This window comes from Leucoraja erinacea, chromosome 2, assembly GCF_028641065.1.
Source record: "Leucoraja erinacea ecotype New England chromosome 2, Leri_hhj_1, whole genome shotgun sequence".
In the NCBI taxonomy this organism is placed as follows: domain Eukaryota; kingdom Metazoa; phylum Chordata; class Chondrichthyes; order Rajiformes; family Rajidae; genus Leucoraja; species Leucoraja erinaceus.
In genome coordinates this window covers 103,578,664-103,600,299 of record NC_073378.1, presented here as the reverse complement: position 1 = coordinate 103,600,299, position 21,636 = coordinate 103,578,664, and the positions used below count along the sequence as shown (strand labels likewise).

Genomic DNA, 21,636 nt, shown 5'->3' with positions numbered 1-21,636 from the left:
CCACTCTAGAGTTGACAAACCTTCTGTAAGTAACACTGAAGCAGTCTCCATATGTGTTGCGATTGTTGCTTTGACAAGAATGGTCCCTGCTGTACATGTCATATATCAATAATAATTAGAGATGATGCCCACATGTGCGTGACTACCATTGGACACACTGCACTTCTCTGAATTCCTCCTTGATTTAGTGCATCAGATGAACAGAAAGCACAGAAAGAAAACTGCAAACTCGGCGAATTCATCTATGTCCACAATTTTACTTTGTGAATGAGAAAACATGATCCAATTTCTTGGCAGGTACTCCATGAAAGTAATAAAAGATGTTCAATTCATTACAGTAATTTAACTGTGTACCTTTTCTCCAATTAAACCTTCTCCTCTTGGACCTCTTGGCCCTGGGGGTCCTTTAAAGCCTTGGTCCCCCTATATAAAATAAAGGTAAAGCCTGTCATGATTCAGTGCATTGTTACTGAAACTGTTAATTCTTAATTACATTCTCACTCTGTTCCCATAGCATCTTGAGCAACTTCAAAATGATATTTTTTAATCATGCCCTGACCGCACTTCCTGTCACTCTTCAGTGAACGCAGAGGACCCTGATCTTGATGATTATAGGTTATGGCAGGATTACTGTTGCAATGATACTTTAATAAATCAATGGTTTGCCATCTATCCAGGCTTCCACGGCCAATGTTTCCCAATCTGTATTCGATTCCCATCCTTCATGAATGAAGTAGTTCTTTATGGGCATTGAAGATGCAAATTTGTCCATAGGTAATGTGGATTTGATATTTAAAGAGTAGTAACGGTGAGATTGTCCTGTTCTTTGTCCAGAGGAAGGTACCCCTCAGATATTCACAAAGAGTATCACAAAGCTCTTCACAAAGAACATCTATGTGTCATGGGTACGGGTGTCAGAGGTTATGGGGAGAAGGCAGGAGAATGGGGTTAGGAGGGAGAGATCGATCAATCACGATTGAATGGCGTGGACTTGATGGGCCGAATGGCCTAATTCTGTTCCTATCACTTATGATCTTGTGAACAAAAAAAGCTAAAGATAGAGGTACATGGGTCCCTGAAAGTAACAATACAGATGGATGCGGTCATTAAGAAGGCACTGAGTAGAGATGTTGGGATATGAAGCATGTGATTGGGATGTGAAATTGGAAAATTATCAATGTCAGCAGGAAGAAAAGAATAATCAACCGGGGAGGGACTGCAGAATGCAACTAATCAGATGTATCCAGATGTACTTGCACATGGAAAATAGAGACTAAGCATGTGTTTGCAGGGGAAAAAAATAGAAGGTAAATGGAATATTGGTCTTCATTTATAGGAAGATGGAATTTAAGAAAAAATCATATTTCTCATGTTCTTATGGAAGGTGAGGTTAGGCACACGTGCTCCTGAAACAAGGAGTCCGGTATTGAGAAGGTAGACTCTGATGAAAAAGATTAAGGTAAGGAAAAGTTCTATTGGTCATTACCATTGTCAATCAACAAAATCATTCAGTGAGCAAAGCGTAATTGATTAGGCAAGATAGCATAGAAAAATTATTTTGGATGGTAGAAAGAAGAAACAAGAAACAAGAATACTTTGGTGGAGGGGAGAGAGCAGAATCAATTGAGAATGCACCATCCGTGGAAGGATTCGGATAAAATGTCATTGATCTAAAATGTTAATTCTGTTTCCTTTACTTCTAAGGCTGCCTAACCTGCTGAGTTTTTCTAACGTTCTTTACTTTATGTGAGAATTTGTTAGTGATCCCAATACTCTAGGAATAGAGCTGAGATGAAGCAGACCAAACTGAACAGACGTCAGGCACAACTTAGACCAGATCCAATGTCAGGAATCTTAAAAGGTGTATGAAATAGCACACATAGATAACCCACATTAAATAATACTCAGGTACTGTACACAATATTATGATTAATTCATGGCCATACATTATAAAATCAAGATGCAATTAATAAGTAGCAAATAGGATGTAGACATCATATAGTAGTCTATGGTATACTCGCCGAACAACCGCACCACTGACAACTGCAACACGTCTGACTCACCCCACAGGCCTCCCAGGGGACTGCGGAGAAGCCGGAGAAGATGGGTGGCGAGGCCTGTCTGGGCCGAAGGAGACACAACGGCTGCGGCGATGGGAGCCTCGGTGGCAGCAACGGAAGCCTCGGCGGCAATGGGAGCTTCGGTGTTGGTGGGGTCTCAGCAGTAACGGGAGCCTCGCAATCGACCCGCGATCAGCAGTCGATGAGCATGAGGAGGGGAGGGGAATACAATGGGGACCCGGTGTGGGGGAGGGGGGGGGAACTAGTTCTAGAATCCTCTGCCCAGGGATTAAGCCTGCGTTCGTTTGTTTGTTTGTTCATTTGTTCCGGTTAAGATGCTGTGAACATGACAGCTAGCCAACAGTTGCTTGTCTTTTTCTTTTTTTTCTCAATTTCAATTTAATTTAAATTTCAAGTTTTCTTGCACCTTGTTGTGTATTCTGACTGTTGGCAGACCAACTTCCCTCCGTGGATGAATAAAGTTTTATCGTATCGTATATATTATGGGCAGTACAGGTGTGCAGCTAGTAGAACCATAGCCTCACAGCACCAATCTGGTTACAATCCTGACCTCAGGTGCTATCTTTGTGGCGTTCCATATTGTTGCTGATTCCTTATGAGTTTCCTCTGGGTGTTCTAATTTCCCCATCCCAATGATGTGCAGGTCAATTGGTTAATTAGCCACTATGAATTACCCCTATTATAGAACAGGGGGCGCCACACGATGGCTGCCTCGCCAACGGTCCATCTTCGTCTTTTCCTTCTTTGGGTTTTTAGTTTGGTGTAAAATGTTTTTTCTTTAGTTTTGTATTTTGTGGGTAGTGGGGGGGATGGGAGAAACCTTTTTTTATCTCTTTCCTCGATGGAGATGCAACTTTTCCCGTGTCGTATCTCCATCCGCACTGCGGCCTGACATCGTGGAGTTGGTGGCCTCTTGTTTGGGATTTTAAGAGCTCCAAAACCGCGGAGCCTGCGGACTTTAACATATTGGAGTGGGCGATCATTTTGCAAGGATCGGCCTTTGCTGCTCCAACATGCGGGAGCTGTGGGACTTCAACATCGTGAAGCTCGCTGTCCCTGGTTGGGGACCGATTTCAGGAACTCCAAGCCGCAGGAGTTCGACCGCCCCGATGTGGGAGCTCGATCGTCGGCTGCGGGCGGTTCGACTCCCTCGACCGTGGTATGAAAGGAGGAAAGAAGATAAGACTTTATTGCCTTCCATCACAGAGGGGAATGTGTTGGAGACACTGTGGTGCATGTTTAAGTCAATTTTTATGTAGTTTTGTGTCTTGTTGCTTTGTTTTTGTTATGACTGTATGGCAAACCAAATTCCTCGTATGTTGCAAAAGAATGGGCTGAAAGATGGCAGATGCAGTTTAATGCTGATAAATGTGAGGTGCTACACCTTGGGAGGACAAATCAAAATAGGACGTACATGGTAAATGGTAGGGAATTGAAGAATACAGTTGAACAGAGGGATCTGGGAATAACCGTGCACAGTTCCTTGAAGGTGGAATCTCATATAGATAGGGTGGTAAAGAAAGCTTTTGGTATGCTAGCCTTTATAAATCAGAGCATTGAGTATAGAAGCTGGGATGTAATGTTAAAATTGTACAAGGCATTGGTGAGACCAAATCTGGAGTATGATGTACAATTTTGGTCGCCCACTTATAGGAAGGATGTCAACAAAATAGAGAGAGTACAGAGGAGATTTACTAGAATGTTGCCTGTGTTTCAGCACAACTAAGTTACAGAGAAAGGTTGAATAAGTTAGGTCTTTATTCTCTGGAGCGCAGAAGGTTAAGGGGGGACTTGATAGAGGTCTTTAAAATGATGAGAGGGATAAACAGAGTTGATGTGGATCAGCTTTTCCCTTTGAGAATAGGGAAGATTCAAACAAGAGGACATGACTTCAGAATTAAGGAACAGAAGTTTAGGGGTAACATGAGGGGGAACTTCTTTACTCAGAGAGTGGTAGCGGTGTGGAATGAGCTTACAGTGGAAGTGGTGGAGCAGGTTCGTTGGTATCATTTAAAAATAAATTGGATAGGCATATGGATGAGAAGGGGATGGAGGGTTATGGTATGAGTGCAGGCAGGTGGGACTAAGGGGAAAAAGTTGGTCGGCACGGACTTGTCGGGCCGAGATGGCCTGTTTCCGTGCTGTAATTGTTATATGGTTATATGGTTATAACAAATTACGATTACGATTATGATTATGCTTTGCTGAGTAGTAAAATCTGGGGGAATTGGTGAGTCTGTAGGATTTGTTGATTAACGTGAACTCGATGGATTGAAGCCTCTTTTCATGCTGTATCTCTCTGTCACTGTTAGAGATAAAAGTAAATTAGTGATACAGTACCTTTACACCTTGTAACCCAATTCCTGCATTGCCTTTAGGACCAGATGGTCCATGGTGGCCAATATCACCCTGTAACAAAGAGAAGACAAAAATATCATTCTTTTATTTCAAACATGCTTTCTCTTCATATTCAAAGACTGACGGATTATCCAAGTACTGATATCAAAATTGAAGCTCTGTGATTGAATGAGCATGAACCATGCATGGTGTGGTTATGCCTTTCCACCAGCTTAGCTACTTTGTCCATCACAGCAATATTTTGAATTTTAGTATGGAAAGTCTACAACTGTTTTCTTGATATTAGGTTTTTTAAATTATATTATCAGTGTATTAAGCAATCACATTTAGAACCTCCCTCATTTATTTTCAGTGGTGATGTTAGATAGATAGATAGCCTTTTATTGTCATTCAGACTTAGTCTGAACGAAATTGCAGCAGTCATACATATAATACAATACAATAAAACAACAATAAACACACATTAACATCCACCACAGTGAGTCCACCCAGCATCTCCTCACTGTGATGGAGGCAAAAGTCTTAGGTCGCAGTCTCTTCCCTCCTCTTCTCCCTCTGCGCTGGGGCGATACCCCCCCCCCCCCCGGGCGATGTTAAAACAGTCCCGCGGCTCAAACACCGCGGCCCGGGGTGGTTGAAGCTGCCGCCCACCAGTCCTGCAGAAACAGCTGCTGGCCCGCGGCCGAACCCCGGACTCAGGCCACCGCCGCCAGAACACCGTCCCAGCCACCCTCACGTGAGTACTGTGCCGTCTTCAGCCTCGGGCTGGGCCGCCCCGACTTGGGCGCCGAACCTCCCCCGGACCGGGCCGCCCCGACTTGGGCGCCGAACCTCCCCCGGACCGGGCCGCCCCGACTTGGGCGTCGCTTCTCCCCCCGGACCGGGCCGCCCCGACTTGGGCGCCGAACCTCCCTCGGGCTGCCAGCACCGCACCTTCCCGAGTTCGGCCGCTCCGACGGGAGCCTCGTTCCACCCTCGGGCTGGCCGTCCTCACGGGAGCGTCCCAGCCTCTTCCAGCCCCGAGCCGGACCACCCTCATGGGAGCGAGCTCAAAGCAAGTCCTGGCGGGCTCTGCCTCCGGAGCCTCGAGGTCGTCAGCTCCATTAGGCCTCAGCGCAGATGGAGGCAGAGAAGGGGAATACGACAAAAAGGTCGTATTCCCCCGCAGGGAGAGACTGCAAACCCCGTTTTAACCCCCCCCAAAACACAAACTAAAACTAAAAAACTAAACTAACCAAACAAATAAACAACATAAAAAACACAAAGACAACGGGACCGCCGGTAAGCCGCTGCAGCCAGAGCCGCGCCGCCACTCCAAATTGTACTGGATTTGGGATTTTACAGAGAAGTGACAAGACTATTTTCCAAAGGGTGCTACAATAAACTGCAGATACTGGAATATTCAGCAAAGAAACAAAATGCTGGCGGAATTCAGCAGCTCAGGCAGCATCTATGGAGGAGGAGAACAGATGATATGTCAGCTCCTTCGGAACTTTGTTATTCACTCTTCTCTCCAATGTTTGTGCATCTCAGCTGGCGGTGGTACCTATATCAACACATTCTGGACTTCTGTGCCTCTACTGCAGTGTATAAATGCAGAACACGCAGCAGGTTAGTCCCACCATCTTGCCTCACAACCTTCCCCAGGACTTGCATCTGAGTCCGAGGCACTGAGCTGAGAAAGCAAATATGCATTGTTTTGGAACCTTTAGCTTTGAATAATAATAATAATAATAATAACTTTATTTGTTAAGCACCTTAAAAACAACCAAAGCTGACCAAAGTGCTGTACAGAAAAAAGAAAACAAGCAAGACATCATAAAACAGGCAGAACAACAGAACATACAACTAACACGAGGCGCATAAATTACATACAAAAATCCAAACAATAAATTAAAAAACATAAAACACAAGTACAAACAACGCAGCAAAACCAAGCAAATAAAGTTAATAAACAATTCGACACCTCACTGGTCTACAAAGGCCATGGAGAATAGATATGTCTTCAGGAGTGATTTAAAAACAGCTAGAGAAGGGGCCTGTTTAACGTGCAGAGGCAATTCATTCCACAATCTCGGAGCCGACACAGCAAAGGCACGGTCCCCTCTGAGCTTCCGCTTAGTCTTTGGCTCAATCAGGAGCAGCTGATCATCTGACCTGAGAGAGCGGGAGGGCGAATAAGGGTGAAGAAGCTCAGATAGGTAGGACGGGGCAAGACCACTTAGGGATTTAAAAGTAAATAAAATAATTTTAAAACGAATCCTATACTGAATAGGCAGCCAGTGGAGAGAGGCCAAAAGGTGAGAAACATGATCATGCTTTCGTGTGCCTGTCAAGAGACGAACAGCTGCATTCTGTACCATCTGGAGACGGGCGATGGAGGACCGACTAACCCCCAGATACAGTGCATTGCAGTAATCCAGCCGGGTGGTAACAAAGGCGTGGATTACCGTCTCAAAGTGCTTCCTTGACAAAATCGGCTTTATTTTTGCCAGCTGCCTCAGATGGAAAAAACCAGATTTAACAACAGCCCTTACCTGACAGTCAAATCTAAGCTCAGGGTCCACTTTAATCCCCAGGTTCGTGATGTTAGGTTTGAGATATGCAGACAAAGAGCCTAGATCAACAGGGGGGGCCCCAGAGGTGCCACCAAAGATCATTACCTCTGTCTTGTCATCATTAAATTTTAAAAAGTTCAGTGACATCCAGGCCTTTATGTCACTGAGACACTCAAGCAAGAGGCCGACAGAGTGTACACCCCCCTTTCCCAGAGGCACATAAAGCTGACTGTCATCAGCATAAAAGTGGAATGAAATCCCGTGCTTCCTAAGGATGGAACCGAGTGGGAGCAAATAGAGTGAAAAGAGGAGAGGGCCAAGAACTGAGCCCTGTGGGACCCCACACGACAGAGGAGCAGAGGAGGATACAGAGTCCCCAAGGCTGACACAAAAAGTTCGATCAGCCAAGTACGACCTGAACCACTCCAGTGCTATGCCCCTGATACCCACCCACTGCTCCAAACGGGAGATCAAAATTTCATGATCCACTGTGTCAAAGGCAGCTGACAAATCTAAAAGCACGAGGACAACACAGTCACCTTGATCAGTAGCCAAAAAAATATCATTAAAAACCCTCAAAAGGGCCGATTCTGTGCTGTGCCGGGACTTAACACCGGACTGGAAAACCTCCAAAACGTCATGTTCCTCCAAAAAGGCCATCAATTGCCTGTGCACGATCCTCTCTAGGACTTTTGATAAAAAAGGCAGTTTGGAGATAGGCCTGAAATTCCCAAGAACTGCAGGGTCAAGAGCAGGTTTCTTAATCAGGGGTTGTACTACAGCATGTTTAAAAAGTGCAGGAACAACACCCGAGGACAAACTGCTATTAACGACAGCGATAACAGATGGTCCTACAGTGGGCAACACCTCCTTAAACAGCCGAGGAGGAACAGCATCATTCGGAGAACCTGAGGGCTTTGAACGACCAACAATCTCATGCAAAAAGGAGAGAGACACCGGCTTAAAATGATCAAATACAGCCGTGCATGGAACAGATACCGAGGGGTCATAAGCAGATGGTGGGATTAGAGCTCTAAGCATAGCGACCTTATCAACAAAAAAGCGGAGGAAGTTCTCACACACAGCAGGGGACGCCTCCAGACAGACTGCCTGTGGGGCATTAAGAACTGTGTTAATGGTGATAAACAAAACACGAGGGCTGCGGCAGTCAGAGAGGATAATACCTGAGAAATGTTTCCTCTTAGCAGCTTTCACAACTTTCTGATAATGGCACCAACTCTCCCTCAACATTTGAAATGACACCTGCAGTTTGTCTTTCTTCTACTTCCGCTCAGCTCTACGACACTCGCGCCTGACAGCACGAGTCGTGTCATTCATCCAGGGCTCAAATTTAGTTTTAGGCTGCCTGAACTTCAATGGAGCCACAGTGTCCAAAACAGTCTGGCAGGTGGAGTGAAGCCATGAGCTAAGCTCCTCTGTATCACACACAGACTCAGGAACGATGGAGTTCAGAGCAAAAGCAGCCGAGAACTGAACAGCAGTGGAAGGGCTAACAACACGACAGTGCCGAGCAGGAGCGCGAGGTCGAACTGCTGTAGGTGCAATAATAACCTCAAATAACACAGGCATATGGTCGGAAAACACGGCATCACAAATCACTAGATTAGAAACGGGCAAACCATATGATAGGACAAGATCAAGCGTGTGACCATGCTCTTGTGTGGGTCCTGACACAGATTGTACAAGACTAAATGAATCAATGAGATGGAATAGAATTGAATAAATTTTATTAGCCAAGTATGTATAAATACAAGGAATTTGCCTTGATGCTTTGCTCGCAAGGATAAAAACACGATATAAAGTAGACAATTAAAAAAAAAACATTACAATTTAAACATGTGAAGAATTAAATAAAATACCAGAGCAAAAGGAGGCTACAGACTTTTGTAGAGTTGAGTAGAGTTACAGGTCGTGGAAAAAAACTGTTTTTATGTCTGTCTGTGGCGCCTTTGACAGCCGAAGCTAATGCATCTGATGTAGCCCTAACCACTGAGTGGTAAATCTAAGAAGTACAACGTAGCTAGGATGAGCGGGAAGCAAGAGGATTGGGTAATGTTTAAAGAACAACAGAGAATAACCAAAAAGACAATACGGGGAGAAAAGATGAGGTACGAAGGTAAGCTAGCCAAGAATATAAAGCAGGATAGTAAAAGCTTCTTTAGGTATGTGAAAAGGAAAAAAATTAGTTAAAACCAAAGTTGGACCCTTGAAGACCGAAAAAGGTGAATTTATTATGGGGAACAAGGAAATGGCAGATGAGTTGAACAGGTACGTTGGATCTGTCTTCACTAAGGAGGGCACAAACAATCTTCCTGATAGAGTAGTGGCCAGTGTATCTGGGGTGACAAAGGAACTGAAGGAAATCCACATTAGGCAGGAAATGGTGTTGGATAGACTAATGGGACTGAAGGCTGATAAATCCCCAGGGCCTGATGATCTGCATCCCAAGGTACTTAAGGAAGTGGTTCTAGAAATCGTGGATGCATTGGTGATAATTTTGCAATGTTTTATAGATTCAGGATCAGTCCCTGTGGATTCGAAGGTAGCTAATGTTATCCCACTTTTTAAGAAAGGCGGGAGAGAGAAAACGGGGAATTATAGACCAGTTAGCCTGACATCGGTGGTGGGGAAGATGCTGCAGTCTATTATAAAAGATGAGATAGCCGCACATTTGGATAGTAGTAACAGGATCGGTTCGAGCCAGCATGGATTTAAGAAGGGGAAATCATGCTTGACTAATCTTCTGGAATTTGTTTGAAGATGTAACTAGAAAAATGGACAAGGGAGAGCCAGTGGATGTAGTGTACCTGGACTTTCAGAAAGCATTTGATAAGATCCCACATGGGAGATTAGTGGGCAAAATTAGGGCACATGGTATTGGGGATAGAGTGCTGACATGGATAGAGAAGTGGTTGGCAGACAGGAAACAAAGAGTAGGGATTAACGGGTCCCTTTCAGAATGGCAGGCAGTGACTAGTGGGGTACCGCAAGGCTCGGTGCTGGGACCGCAGCTATTTACACAATAATAATAATAATGGATGGGATTCAAAGTAACATTAGTAAATTTGCAGATGACACAAAGCTGAGTGGCAGTGTGAACTGTGAGGAGGATGCTATGAGAATGCAGGTTGACTTGGACAGGTTGGGGGAGTGAGCAGATGCATGGCAGATGAAGTTTAATGCAGATAAATGTGAGGTTATCCACTTTGACAGTAAAAACAGGAAGGCAGATTACTATCTAAATGGCGTCAAGTTGGGAAAAGGGGAAGTACAACGGGATCTGGGGGTCCTTGTACATCAATCTATGAAAGTAAGCATGCAGGTACAGCAGGCAGTGAAGAAAGCGAATGGCATGTTAGCCTTTATAACAAGAGGAATCGAATATAGGAGCAAAGAGGTCCTTCTGCAGTTGTACAGAGCCCTAGTGAGACCACACCTGGAATATTACGTGCAGTTTTAGTCCCCTAATTTGAGGAAGGACATTCTTGCTATTGAGGGAGTGCAGCGTAGGTTTACAAGGTTTATTCCCGGGATGGTGGGACTGTCATATGCTGAGAGAATGGAGCAGCTGGGCTTGTGCACTCTGGAGTTTAGAAGGATGAGAGGGTATCTCATTGAAACATATAAGTTTGTTAAGGGCTTGGATACTCTTGAAGCAGGAAACATGTTCCCGATGTTGGGGGAGTCCAGAACCAGAGGCCACAGTTTAAGAATAAGGAGTAAGCCATTTAGAATGGAGACGAGGAAACACTTTTTCTCACAGAGTGGTGAGTCTGTGGAATTCTCTGCCTCAGAGGGCAGTAGAGGCAGGTTCTCTGGATACTTTCAAGAGAGAGCTAGATAGGGTTCTTAAAAATAGCAGAGTCAGGGGATATGGGGAGAAGCCAGGAACGGGGTACTGATTTGGGGATGATCAGCCATGATCATATTGAATGGCGGGGCTGATTCGAAGGGCCAAATGGCCTACCCCTGCATCTATTGTCTATTGTCTATAAATGAAGGTAAATCATTTGTGCTTCCTTATCTACTTAACATTACCATTTATAATTAATTTGCATGTTGAATGTGTTTTCAAGTGGAATTACTTTTAATTATTTTGCTGTTCTTCAACAGTTTCTAAATGTTTCTGCTCATCAGAGAAATTTGGAAGCAGTGGAAAAATGCTTCTGATGGCACGGAGCCCAGTGCAATATGATCCAATATCCTTTGCGCATGATGCTACAGTGCTATCTTTCATTTTGTTGATGGATAGTTCGGATTAGGCATTTACAGAAAAATGTTGTTGATGTACTCTGGCTCCCACTTGCTCACTGCAGATGGCCCGCTAGCATTTTCCTTAAATAATGTAAATGCATTGGAATAAGTTCAGGTAATGTTATCAGACTAACACCAAGAATAGCTTTTGAGGAAAGGCTAAACAGGCTAAGCTTGCATCAGATGTGGTTTAGGAGAGGGGAAAAACATATCATATCCTGAGGGGTCTTGACCAGGTAGATGTGGAGAATATATTGGAAGCAAAGAAAGACCAAGACAAATCGGGAACAGGAACCGATGACCTCAGGCATAGTTGGTCTCCGATAGGTCAATTATTGGCTAGGGATGATGTGATCCCAAGAGGTATACATCGCTGCGAACTGCAGAACTGGCTAATGGATCTTTAAAGGAGGGACCCCCCCCCCCCTTCCTCCATTAAAAGGAGGGTAAAGTGAAACACATGCTGTCTCCAAGTGTGATTCTCAGTAATGATCAGGGGAAGAATGCTTGGTCAAATATTTCTCCCTCAGTAAAACACTGTTGAGACCAGACATAGTACTCCATTTTACTAAATTTAAATTGGACTTTACCTGTGGTCTTCCTAATCAAAGCATCTAAGTAACAATTCTGCAAAGTATGTTAAACTATTGAGTTATTCTGAGAGTTCTTTGGAGATTTTAATATTTTAAAAGAAAAGATTGGAAAATTATTTCTACCTTGGCACCTTTAATTCCAGTTCCTGGAGTTCCTCGAGAGCCTTTAGGGCCACTAAAGCCAATGTCACCCTGCAAAAGTTAAGCATGTACAGTATCAATAATTATATCAATAATATTTACACTCAAGTAAAACAATTAACTACGCATTTCTTTAGCATTAATAAAAGTTTAATTGTTATGGTCCTGCTCCCTTCCAGATTTGAACTGGTCGCAGTTAATGGTGTTGCATTATAGCTCCAGGGCTGTGTAATCCTGGTCCAGTTTGTGTGAAGTTTGCACATTCTCTCTGTGACTGTGTGGGTTTCCCGAAGGTGCTCAGTTTTCTTCCCACATGGCAAGCATGTGTTGATTGGCAGGTTGCTGTAAATGGGTGGCAGCATAATCAGTGTATTTGGGGGAGATGATAGAGATACAAGAAGCAATGTGGGATTGATGTGGATGGGAGCTTGGTAGTGGATGTAGATGCAGAGGCCATTCAATCATTATTTTTAATCTTGAAGTTCAGACCCATCAAGTCCATTCTGTGTCTTAGTAGAACAATCCCATGTCCCATTTCTTCACTCTTTTCTCAAATAACAATTTTCTTATAAGTGCCCATCTAATTCCCCTTTAAAACACTGATTGGTTTTGTTCCCACCACCCTCACTAATCCTAACTATTCAGAGTAAAAACTTTTTTTATCATATTGCACAATGTATCTCTTGCACAAAACACTAAAACTGCATCCAACAATGAACTTTATTAGTTCAGAAACATATTTATTGAAATATGTTCTATTTTCTTTGAACACAGTTGTTATTAAAAATATCGATGAAGGGAAAACAAAAACTTGTTCGGTTGGGCAAGATGGCCGATGACAAGTGGACTTCCAAGAATATGTTGACGTAATGCTGAAAGCACTGTAAATATTCAGCAGTCAGCATCCATAGAGAGAAAAACTGAGTTCATATTTCAGGCCAATTATCTTTTGCCATAAGTTGCTGACGATAGGCATTATTGCCTCAACAGGTAGTTCAAATTAATTCTCGAAAACTGCATGGTGATATTTGACTAACAATGAGGTCCATTGCATCCAGCATCCATGAATGAACACCACTGAAATATTTTTTTAATTTTATTGATCCTACAGAATCTTTGTATGTGCAAACCTACTAACATTAAAGGTGATTTGCTTTTGGAAGTCATTCATTGGCTCAATAACATCCCCATGTTGTGCACAAATATGGAATTGTTGGTACAATTAAATACAAATAACTTCTCCCATTCTTTTTTTCAATCTTTCTTTATTTCTTCCTTCTTTTCCAAAATGGGGCACTGGACTATTCTGTCAGATAAATAGTTGACATTCAATGTCTATGCGATTACTTTAAAACATGAGTAAACAACTCTCCAACCAGTTGAAATTTGGTGCCCTTCCTCACATCATTAAAATTATTTCAGTAGACCTGAGATTGTGACTAAAGCTAAAAAAGATCCTAATCATACTGATTCCCACATCTAATATATAGTAATTACTGTAGCTCTCGTCACATTATAAAGTGAGACTGGCCATAATGCTTGTGCCGATATAAACAAGTATTCATACAATTTGCTATATGACAACAAAGAATCCACAGTTCCAGAAATTTGAAAGGATATAAACAAATTTCCTTACCTAACTATTCGTGCATTTATGTGATTTTAACTGAACAAGAAATATAATTAATTATAAACTCAGGCAAATCCATTATGGAATGGTTTAAATTCTGGATAGCATCCAATGAAAAGGATTTATTTATTTATTCCAGAAGTGAATAAATACCGTCAAACGTCTGTATTCAGTTGGGATCCCGTGTTAACTGTTAAATTATCCGGCAGATCTTGGATGATTATTTTAAAAACTATTTTTTGATTCGAGGTGAAGATGTGTTCATGCTTACAACTGTTCAGCGAACAGAGAGCAGCTACTTGGATGTACAATTTTATTCCTCCACAAATTTCTTCCACTGCTTAGGATTTACCTAGTGATAAACATAGAACTAACCAAAGATACTAGAGCGGAGCAAGATAGATAACTCCTGCAAAATCCAATGGACTGACGTGTAGTGTGCAACAGAGGGTAACTTCCGCAATTTCAGTAAACCTGACCCAACTTCAGTTATGCCTCGCAGTGTAATTAGCTTTGCGGGAGAACAGTTTGTGTTTACCATGTTTATAGTATCTTTATAGTATCTTTATAGTATAGGCGGCATGCAGCGTCACACACACTAACTATTCCGCCACCCCCCCCCCACTCAAGCTAATTACCCCCTTGATTTTATAATATTATTAATTTTCTCCTTTTACCCCATAACCACCCTATCTACTGACGCATAGCCCCCAACTTGCAGTCACATCTAGAGGGGGGGGGGGGGGGGGGGGGGGGTAGAGAGTGAGGGAGGAGAGAGAGAGGGGCAGAGGCAGAGGGGCAGAGACAGAGACGCAGAGAGAGAGGGGCAAGAGGGATAGGGGGGTGGAGGAGGGAGGATAGAGGGAGGGGGGGGTTAGGGGGGAGGTGGGGAGGAGGGGAGAAGAGAGAGAGGTTGAGAGTGAGGGGGAGAGAGATGGGGGTGGAGAGAGGGGGGCGAGGTGGGGAGCAGCGAGGGGGAGGGTGGAGGGTGGAGGGAAGAGGGTAGGGGGGTGGAGGGGAGGGGGGGGAGGGAGGGAGGGAGGGTGGGGGAGGGGATGGAGGGGGAGGGGGGAGAAAAAGAGGGAGAGAGAGAGAGGGGGATAGGAGAGAGAGAGAGAGGGGGTAAGAGAGAGCCAGGGAGAAAGAAAGAGTGGACAGAGCGAGGAGAGACTATTAAACAAAACACGGATTACATGAAATCTCCCTCTCTCCTTTCTCTCTCTCACCAGTGTAGACAGGAGAGAGAGAGGGGGGGGAGGAGAGGAGAGGGGGGAGAGGAGAGGGGGGGAGAGGAGAGGGGGGAGAGGGGGGAGAGGAGAGTGGTTAAAACCGAGATGAGAAGAACTTTTTTCACACAGAGAGTGGTGAATCTCTGGAACTCTCTGCCACAGAGGGTAGTTGAGGCCAGTTCATTGGCTATATTTAAGAGGCAGTTAGATGTGGCCCTTGTGGCTAACGGGATCAGGGGGTATGGAGAGAAGGCAGGTACGGGATACTGAGTTGGATGATCAGCCATGATCATATTGAATGGCGGTGCAGGCTCGAAGGGCCGAATGGCCTACTCCTGCACCTAATTTCTATATTTCTAGGAGAGGGGGAGGAGAGGAGAGGAGGGAGAGGGGGGAGAGGAGAGGAGAGGAGAGGAGAGGAGAGGAGAGGAGAGAAGAGGATAGGAGAGGAGAGGAGAGGGGTGGAGAGGAGAGGGAGAGGGGAGAGGAGAGGGGGTGGAGGAGGAGGGGGGGGGGGGAGGGAGAGGAGAGGGGGAGGGAGAGGAGAGGGGGGGAGGGTTGGAGGGGGGGGGGAGGGGAGAGGACAGAGGGGGGGAGAGGAGAGGTGGGAGGAAGAGAGGGGGGAGAGGAGGGGGGGGGGGGAAGTGGACAGGGGGGGAGAGGAAAGGGGGAGGGGAAACCTAAAAAAACATTTTAGAACCAAAAAAGACACATTCTGCAAGCATTGTAGAACCAAAAGAGACACTTTTTGCAAACATTTTAGAACCAATAAACACTTTTTGCAAACATTTTAGACCCAATATACACATTCTGCAAGCGTTTTAGAACCACTAAGGACACTTACATTTGAGTAGACATGTGTTCAGTGTTACTCACAGCTCAGAGAAACGTGACCCTCTGCCTTCCTTCAGCTCGCAGACACTGATTGAGGCACACCACTTCCTGGTTTTATAGTCCCTCCCCCCTGCCGCCAGCAGGGGCAGCAGAGAGAATGGGGAATTTTGTAAAATCATTAATATCTCTGTCGTTTTTCATCAACGGGAAAAATCCTCAGCACACATATGGCGGAGGGGGGCTCTGAGCAAGGTGTCCAAAAATGACGGCCGTAGGTGGCGGCGTTCTCTCGGAAATCGCAGCACAGATGGCCATAACCGGTCAAGAACAGACTTTTAGTAATATAGATGTTTAGGATTAAGAAAGGAGGGAAAAAGGTGTGGGCTGGTGTTTGGGGTGATAACCCATCATGAATGACCTTTCTAAGAACATCTACTCTTCTAGGATCTGCTCTCCTTCCCCCATCTACTCCCCATATCCAAGAGCAAGACTTCCTCTGTTTATATTGTCCATACTTTCTCCCCACGCTACTATTATGAAGTTGCCAAGTAACCCTCTTCCACTCCTTTCTTGTTCTCTAATTTATTCCAACACAAGCCTTTTACCTTTAATTATCACCCTGTTTGTTATGTAATTACCTTTAAATCTTCATTCCTTATGACCTCAACTTCCCTGCTTCAAATCACCAGCCCCATTCTCTCCACTCCAGTAGGGTTTCAGGACTCATTTTGGTGATATGATGTAAACAAGCAAAACAATTGGGAATCTTTCTCTTATATAACTTATCTTTATATTCATAAAACTCTGATCTTGGATGTGGATGTATTTGTGCGTGTGTGCATTTGTTCGTCTGCGTTTCACATCTCCTTGAAAACACGACGTGCTAACGGTAACATTTTTACATACGCCTTGATGTCAAAAATTGCCTCATGTGAACGTTTGATGCATTATTTCCCGAGATTTATGAAAATGTTCAAAACATTCAAATAACCTGGTAAAAAAAAACTAGCTGGTCTCGCTGATGATGTCACAATGGCTCTGCCTGCCTGCCTCTGGTCACGCAGCGAGTGACGTCACCTCTGTTCTGTATTCTGTACTTCATGGGTTCTTAACTTTCACTTCTTTAAATTTGTCACTTAGCGTTTTTAAACTGCTGCTCAGGTCATGCTGCGCGCTCCACTTGGGCTCCTTGAAGTTCTAGAACATTGCGGCGGCGGCCATTATCACCGCGCGGGCGCGGGTGAGGATGAGGAACAGCGTGATAAAGGTGACCGTGGCGGCCATTACTCCCTCTGGGAGAGGCCATCTATGGAGACCTGCGATTCCTCCATCGATCGCAGGGACTCGGGGAATTGTGACACCTTTTCCTCGCTGGTGATCCCATTCACACCTGGCCATCACGGGGGACGACCTCCTCTCCGTCTCCGCCACCCAATTGTCTGTCACTACCCATTTCCATCCTTCCACAGCCTGGAAACATTCTGATCATATAGACAAAGACCAGCTGGGATCGATTAACTGAAGCTTTAATGCTTAACTTCCAGGTTAGCATGGTTTCACAGCACATCATTCTTATGTTTTGACATCAACTAGAAGGTGTTCTTGCGGAATGTTCATTTGAACTGTAAAGTGATTCTTTACCTTTATTCCTGGAGCACCTTGTCCTGTCTGTCCTTTTCCACCCTTTGCACCAGGATCTCCTCTTTGCCCCTGTGAAGGTAAATGTGGTATAATGTTGCATATTGCCATTATGAGAAATTAGTAATAAGCTGATCAGAACATAAAATAAATGAAGTATTAGATCCTTAGAACCATACATTGGTCTTTGAATGACAGAAGCCACTTTCCCAATTTACTTATTTATCTGCAGATCAGCACACTGTTTATACTATTAATTGCCGATGACTAAATGATCCCTACAGTGAGGGGATGGGAGAGGTGCTGATTTTTATCCCTCCAACACCTACAGTGGTTTGAAACACTTTATCGAATAGGTAGTTAACATGTGCAAGTTATAATATTGGCGAGGTAGATGCTGATTCTCCTGTATGTAAAAATTAGTCAATTCTTCAGGGAGATCCCCGGGATCTGCATATACAGTAAGTCACACCCCTTGATGAATTTTAGTCCAGAATTGTTGAGTGAGAGTCATGTCAAGGATGCTTGCCACACTGGCCATTCCAATTTCTCCCTTCTGATTTACCAGAGCTTCAAAGCCCATACGCCAGCCATCTTCCCCACTGCTATCACAGTGAACCACACGGCGGCACAGTGACCCAGCAGCAGAGTTGTTGCCTTACATCGCTTGCAGCGCTGGAGACCTGGTTTGATCCCGACTATGGGTGCTGCTGTATGAGGTTTCTTGGTTCTCCCCATGACCTACTTGGGTTTTCTCCGTGATCTTCATTTTCCTACCACACTCCAAAGTCGTACAGGTTTGTTGATTAATTGGCTTGGTAAATGTTAAAAAGTTGTCCTTAGTGTGTGTTGGATGCTGTTAATGTGCGGGGATTGCTGGTTGACGCGGACCTGGTGGGCCAAAGGGCCTGTTTCAAGATTCAAGGTTTCAAGGTCAGTTTATTGTCGGATGTACCAATTAAGGTACAGTGAAATTCGAATTACCACACAGCCATATTAAAATAAAGCAACAAGACACACAACTACATAAAAATCAACATAAACATCCACCACAGTGGATCCCCCACATTCCTCACTGTGATGGAAGGCAATAAAGTCTAAACTTCTTCCTCTTTATTCTCCTGCGGTCAGAGCAGTCGAACCATCCGCAGTCTGGGCGATCGAAGCCCCCGCGTCGGGACGGTCGAAGCTCCTGCAGCTTGGAGTTCCCAAAGTCGGTCTCTGACCTGAGACCGCGAGCTCCGTGATGTTAAAGTCCTGCAGACTCCTACGGTGGAGCTCAGAGGTCGATCCCTGGCAAAGGGATCACGAGCTCCATGATGCTAAAGTCCGCAGATGGGCTCTCAGAATCGGTCCCCAGCAAAGGCCTCCAATTCCTCGATGTTAGGCCGCGCTGTACCTCTAAAACTAAAACATGATGCCAAACTCATTCCTTCCACCTTCATGTGATCCATATCCCTCCATTCCCTGCATGTTCATGTGCCTATCTAGAAGCCTCTTAAATGACACAATTGTATCTGCTTCAGAGAGTTATGTTGAGTCAGGCCGATATGGGAATTTAGGATGTAAGCTTTTTAAAAGAAACTTCAACCAGTGATCTTGTCCAGAAGTACAAAATGTTTTCTGTTTGCAGTGATGGGCACATTTTACCAAAGAATGGTAAAAAAAGTGAGTTAAAGGATTAAAGCACGTTCAGGCTCTTCAAAACAAATGAGGGAGGGTTGGAAAATATTCTTTCAACATTGAGGACATTGTACTGCTTGTATAAAGTATGTTGCTGCAGAACAAATATCTGTGTCTTATTAAACAAGTCGGACTTGGTTGGTTTAATTATAAGAGCACACTGGGAATACAAATAATAACAAATATCCCGCTAATATGTTTTCTTGAAGATAACATCCCCACTATCTAGCATAAAAATGCAGATGGAGATAAATTGAAAAGACTGTTTGCTCCAGATGTGCAGGCAATGGATAGCTTCGGGATGTAAAATGAATAGAAGAAGCCACAGGCTTGTTCCCAAAATAAGTGACGTGAGCTAGAATACAGGGAGATTGTAAACACAGATGGCAAGTAGAGGAAATGTGGCAACTAATAATAGGCACATTCAGTAAAACAATCTTTGCAGGGAAGTGGCATTTATTGTTTGATTGAATGAAAGACACGTTTGATTAAAGTCAGATATTGACCAGGGGCAGGATCTAATTTCACGCTGGCCAAAATGATATCTGTACATTCGGTAAGAAAATGCTCATATGTAACCTAAGATTTTGATGATACAAACCACATGTAAGTATGCTAAGGATATAATAGTCATCATATGCGCCGTGATTTTTAAGAACTCGACAGCTCCGTATGAGGGACAGGTGGGGTGCTTTCTTGCTCAAGCTCCAATAGATGGGTGAACAGTGAAACTTGAGTTTAACAATTAATGTGGATGTGAGTTACTTCAGCTTTTTGTGTCTATTTTCAGTAATTATAATGTCTAACACCGTCAAAGAACCAAATACACCAATATTTCCTGGTGTATTGAGTGAGAAACTGGTGATTAAGAACTGAACTTCACAAATATACATTAATCTCAATTACTTTTAGTGAGGACTTTTACAGTGCATCATTGGAAAATCTATGTAATATTGTTAACAAATACCAAACTTCCTCGTTTAATGCCACATGATGCCAAAGCTGCAGTTCAATTTACTCCAGAATTGACATATATATAATTTCACTCCATCAGCGGAGTCTAAAAACACGGTGAAACTTTACAAATATGCAAATATCTGCTAGATTAAATATAAATATAATCTCTAATTGGCTGGAATCGTATGGTGCATTTTACAACATGCCTGTAATTCCATCTTGCTAAATGCAGAGTGTTGGTTCTTGAAAATTATTTGGATATTCACCTTCACTAACTGGTTGCTTATTAAAATAAATAAATAAATTCACATATGCATTTGGATGCAGAATAAATGAGCACATAGTCCAGTCTTATTAGAAAATATGTTAACTGCAGGTTTGGAGTAAACTCAGCAGGTTTGGAGTAAAAGGATAGGTGACGTTTCGGGTCATGAGCTTTCTTCAGACCACAACCAGCATCTACAATACCTTTTTACACATCTAGAAATTATGTTAGTTTGGCACTCAACATATATTACAGAAATAGAGAAAAGTTGTTTAGGGCATCTGTCGGGCACCTTATAGACTATGTTTATGTTGTTATAACATGTGTATTAGTAGACACTGAGCTGCATGTTGTCCAACAGATATGATTCCTGGACTTTAAACTGGTGTTCATCAGTGGAATAGTTCTTATTATAGAAGCTTAGTTGAATTTGAAAGAGGACAACATATGGTTTTGAGTGGAGGTAACAGGTTAAAAGTGATAGCATGTCAAGAAGATGGATCCTGCATTTAGGATTAACAATGGGGCCCCCAGTATTTGAGGTTTCCAGTAATCTGTCAAGTAAAATCAAGGCTTCAACACAGCGGCACTGGAGGTGGCTGATATCCCAACAGAAGCATGTTGCCATGGGTATTATAATCTCTCAAAAATTCGCAAACTGCTTCTGTGAAAGGTTTTGGACAAAAATTAAGGAAGGAGACCACTTTGTTATCTTTTACGTTTTACTGTATGTGGATACTGATAATGAATTTTGACCACAATGAATTTAAACAAAATTGATTCCTGGCATGGAATTTAAATACGGTTTTTCAGTACTTTTGTTTTAGTGCTGGGAGTAAGAGCAGCGGGATGTTTAGAATCTCCCATAAACACAGGCACATTCAACTCCTGTTATAATTTTTGAAAAACAAGCCAGAATATTTCCATCTACGAGGACAACTGCCAGGATTGTGAGGCAAATATGCCGGGTTCAACCTAGTATGAATACTTTTGGCAGACTTCAAGTATATGTATTTCCATGTGCTTGGCAGCTCACAGACTGAAGTGGGGGGTGATGCAAAGCAGTGTGTGGAAATTGGCTACATCTTCAGGAACTGAGTGACTGCTGTTGAAATAGTCTGCCTTTCCAACTGGGATCATGTTGTTGGCTTTACTGGTTACTTCATACGCAAGTGCATTATTGTGGAGGAAATAGAATTCTCGAGATACCATGGTCACAGGACATGATATTTTTCCTGCCAGTTGGACAGAAATGCCACAACTTTATGAGTTTCAGGATCCTCGCTCAAACTGTAGGAGAATAGCTAGAATCAGTTGAAACTCTCTGTGCTTTGCTGAAAAACTACTTTACAACAGTACAAAGGGTATCTCCTTGACTATTTAATTGACTTTAT

The 21,636-nt window shown here is 43.6% G+C and overlaps 1 protein-coding gene across 1 annotated transcript in view; it reads right to left on the bottom strand.

Moving 5' to 3' along the window:
- The window catches only part of col28a1a (collagen, type XXVIII, alpha 1a), a 130,818-nt gene that overhangs the window by 62,306 nt on the left and 46,876 nt on the right, over positions 1-21,636 (bottom strand). The window contains exons 14-17 of the mRNA XM_055649902.1: positions 17,341-17,409; positions 11,989-12,057; positions 4,422-4,490; positions 355-423 (exon numbers count right to left, since the gene is read on the bottom strand). Coding sequence (XP_055505877.1) covers positions 355-423; positions 4,422-4,490; positions 11,989-12,057; positions 17,341-17,409 — 276 coding nt within the window. The remainder of the gene's footprint in view (positions 1-354; positions 424-4,421; positions 4,491-11,988; positions 12,058-17,340; positions 17,410-21,636) is intronic.